Genomic DNA, 3156 nt, shown 5'->3' with positions numbered 1-3156 from the left:
GGGTGTTGGGGGTGTGGGGGGGGGGGGGGGGGGGGGGGGTTACAAATACGGAATATTGTAGTACAAGGGGTAATAGCAACACTCCATAGTTTAAGTGTGAAGGTTGCAAACCGTGAATAGTTCACGGGGAAACTTCCCTTGGAAATAAATATAAAAGTCAAAAGCAAGTGAGCCACAGACCAAATGAAAAATCATAAAAGAACACTGCACTGCACATGTTTTTATAGTTTGTTTCTCATAAAAATGAACCATAGAATAGAACTGCTTTGTTCAGTTGAGATCGGTAGCATAGCAGTAAAGAAAGGATCAAGATTGAGGTGATTCCTAAGCCATGAAAAGGTACTAAGCTAGACCAAAGGGGATGCATAGGTAGACAAAAGCATGGTCAGAAAGCTCAACATAAATGTGGGTGCACTCTTTGCCAAGATTCCAAAAGCAGACCAATCTAAAGTATGCACAAGTCTCAATTTAAGAAGCATCCAAAATCTAACCGTTCCCGCTCATCCAGAAATGTCAATTCAAAAACAAAAAAAGATTAGTAGATATTATCGTATACCTCACTCTGACTGAGACGTAAGCCAGATATCAGTTGTTCCTTCAGCTCAATAAAATTTTCCCTTATTTCATCAATAGAGCTGTGGAGAGTAAAATTGAAGAGGACATCAGGTAGGTCCCAAAAGGGTAGGTGCTCGGGTATCATAGTGATTCCACCAGGACACTTCAAAACCTCAAATGAAGATGGTTGTCCAAATATTGAGGAAGTTAATGTCAAATTGGTATCTCGAAGATACAGTTCCAATAAAGCAGACTTCAGCAGACTTAAGTACACTGGAGTACTAGAAGAATCAACTGGATCCGGAAGAAAACCAAATATTACGTTAGTCTGGTTAGCCGCACCTGCTGCATGCACAGATAGGACGGAAACCTGCAAATTCCATTGTCAAGCTGAATTGCACTCAACTGAAAAGAGACAGCATTGATAAACTACGATTTCAATTTAAGGTAGGTTGCAAACCTTCATGTTAGGGATAGCAATCTCTTCCAAAATATCATACTCCAGTCTTGCAATGTGGGGAACAATGTCTGAAACTGGCTTCTCCAATCTGAAGTATGCTTGAGTAGTGGCTGAAAAACACAGCAACACCAAGACGTAAGGATGAGTTTAGAAACCAAAGGTGATAAATAAATGAACGGGAAATCAGCCTCCACAGCTGACAATATCTGAATGGTCACCAATAAAGGAGATTATCCACATCAATGATCAAACAGTCACATCACACGTAAATTTTAAAGGACATTGTCTTCATCAGGTAAATTTAAAGGAAAAAACAGCACCATAAAAGATTGAACACTGACGTTCAACGTAATGCCTAGATCACTATAATCAACAGAGACATGAGCAAAGGAGAAGAGGGCTTCCACTTTCAGCTAGAATTCCACCAGCCAAGGAAAGCACAAAAGTAATCTAGTGCTTGTATTGACTACTCAGGGTGCCAAAATTCTGCAGAAAGGAATAAGTTTGTGAAGCAAGATCTACAACAGCACTTCCTGGCTATAACCAAACAGATCATGAGAAGCGTCCCAGAGAAAAAAAAAATCATCTTGTATTTTATGCTGCCAGAAAGAAGGAAATCAGGATCTCCACTTACTAAAGCTAGACAATATAGGGACCAAACTATCAGTATTTCCATCTCCTTACACCCTTTTTCCATTGAAAATGCATCCCTTCATAAAGCATCACCAAAAACCCTAAGCAGCAAACCCGCTCAAGAGCAAGAACGAAGAACTTAAACTGCACCTGAGCCATCACACACTCATACTTACATAGAACAATTAAATCTAACAACATTAGAACTCTTTGAAGCAGCAAACCAGCAATAACCTTGAGAAACAAACACAACGAGCCTACATGTATAAGCCTAGTAAAACCAAAAAACATCCTTCTACTCAAACAGTGCAACGATATACTGCAATCAACCACTCAACTAAAGCTTAATCTAAAACTAACTGGGATCAGCTATATGAATCCTCGGGCTGCTTCAAAGATGTCCGGAAATTCTCAACCATTTCAATACTAGGCATCTAATTGAGAACATTACAGCACAGCAGAAAGGGAAATCACCAGACCCAATACATTTTCTCCCTATTTATGCAAAACAAGAACAAACCCAGATAAACCCACAATCCTAATTGCACAACAAACTAAAAAAAATAAAAATCAAAAACCCTAGTAAGACATCAGTAAAGGAGGAGACGAAAGTCTATATAAGTCAAAAGCATAATGAAACTGACCTGCATGCTTGATCGCCTCTTTAGCGTCAAACCCAGATAACTTAGAAGGATGTGGAAGGATCCAGAAGAGAGCAGAGAGAAAAAGGGCAATACTCAGTAGCAAAACGGCGATACACTTGAAACTAAATTGTAAGCCGATTCTTGAAAAACCCATCGAACATCTCTGACAGAAAGTTGTAGAACCAACTCCATCGCTGTTCTGGTTCTGCACTGGCAGTCTCTGTCCTTGCAATTTCCCCATGCCCAGAGCATCTGTAATCCGTGTTTCTCTCTCTATATAGGACTTTCACTACACCCTTTTGTTCCCCTTTCTCACTTTCTCTCTCTAGGAAAATTTCTCTGTCTAAAAACTGGATTGACAACTCAAAGCCAAGTGTTCATGGTGAACTGTGAACATATATGTTTAATACAAAAAATAACAGTAGAATGCCATTACAGTTGAAGTCCACTAAGCTAAAAAGGTTGAAACTTGAAAGATGAATTATTATACTATTGGATTAGAATATATAAAGGAATGATTCGGCGTTGGGTAGAAGCAAAGGTGAAAGAGAAAGTGACAATGGGTGGACGGGGATTAATCATAAAAACGACAAATATTACTGCTTCTTTCAAATTTTATGATATTAAATTAAAGATGTATAGGTATATTCGCTAATTACATGGGTTGGATCAAGATAACAAATAAGTGGAGACCTTATTTGATCAAAATTTGCTTGGATGAAAACAGACAGGATTAATAAAATGGGTCAGTATCATAACTTAATCTGTTTAATTTTTTATTAAATTTTAATTGTTTCTATTTGTTTATCAAGAAATAATAAAATTATGTTTTTTCTTTATTATGATTGTATAAACATATCAAAT

General features: G+C 37.9%; 1 protein-coding gene across 1 annotated transcript in view; it reads right to left on the bottom strand.

Moving 5' to 3' along the window:
- Positions 1–2834, bottom strand: part of LOC102582081 (uncharacterized) — a 7088-nt gene extending 4254 nt beyond the window's left edge. The window contains exons 1-3 of the mRNA XM_006349325.2: positions 2293–2834; positions 1016–1125; positions 557–925 (exon numbers count right to left, since the gene is read on the bottom strand). Of these exons, the coding sequence (XP_006349387.1) occupies positions 557–925; positions 1016–1125; positions 2293–2533 (720 nt within the window). The 5' untranslated portion in view covers positions 2534–2834. The remainder of the gene's footprint in view (positions 1–556; positions 926–1015; positions 1126–2292) is intronic.
- Between the last annotated feature and the right edge of the window lie 322 nt (positions 2835–3156).

The sequence above is a fragment of the Solanum tuberosum genome, unplaced genomic scaffold (assembly GCF_000226075.1).
Source record: "Solanum tuberosum cultivar DM 1-3 516 R44 unplaced genomic scaffold, SolTub_3.0 scf00105, whole genome shotgun sequence".
In the NCBI taxonomy this organism is placed as follows: domain Eukaryota; kingdom Viridiplantae; phylum Streptophyta; class Magnoliopsida; order Solanales; family Solanaceae; genus Solanum; species Solanum tuberosum.
Note: the sequence above shows the minus strand (reverse complement) of the source record. Positions and strands in the feature narration are given on the sequence as shown.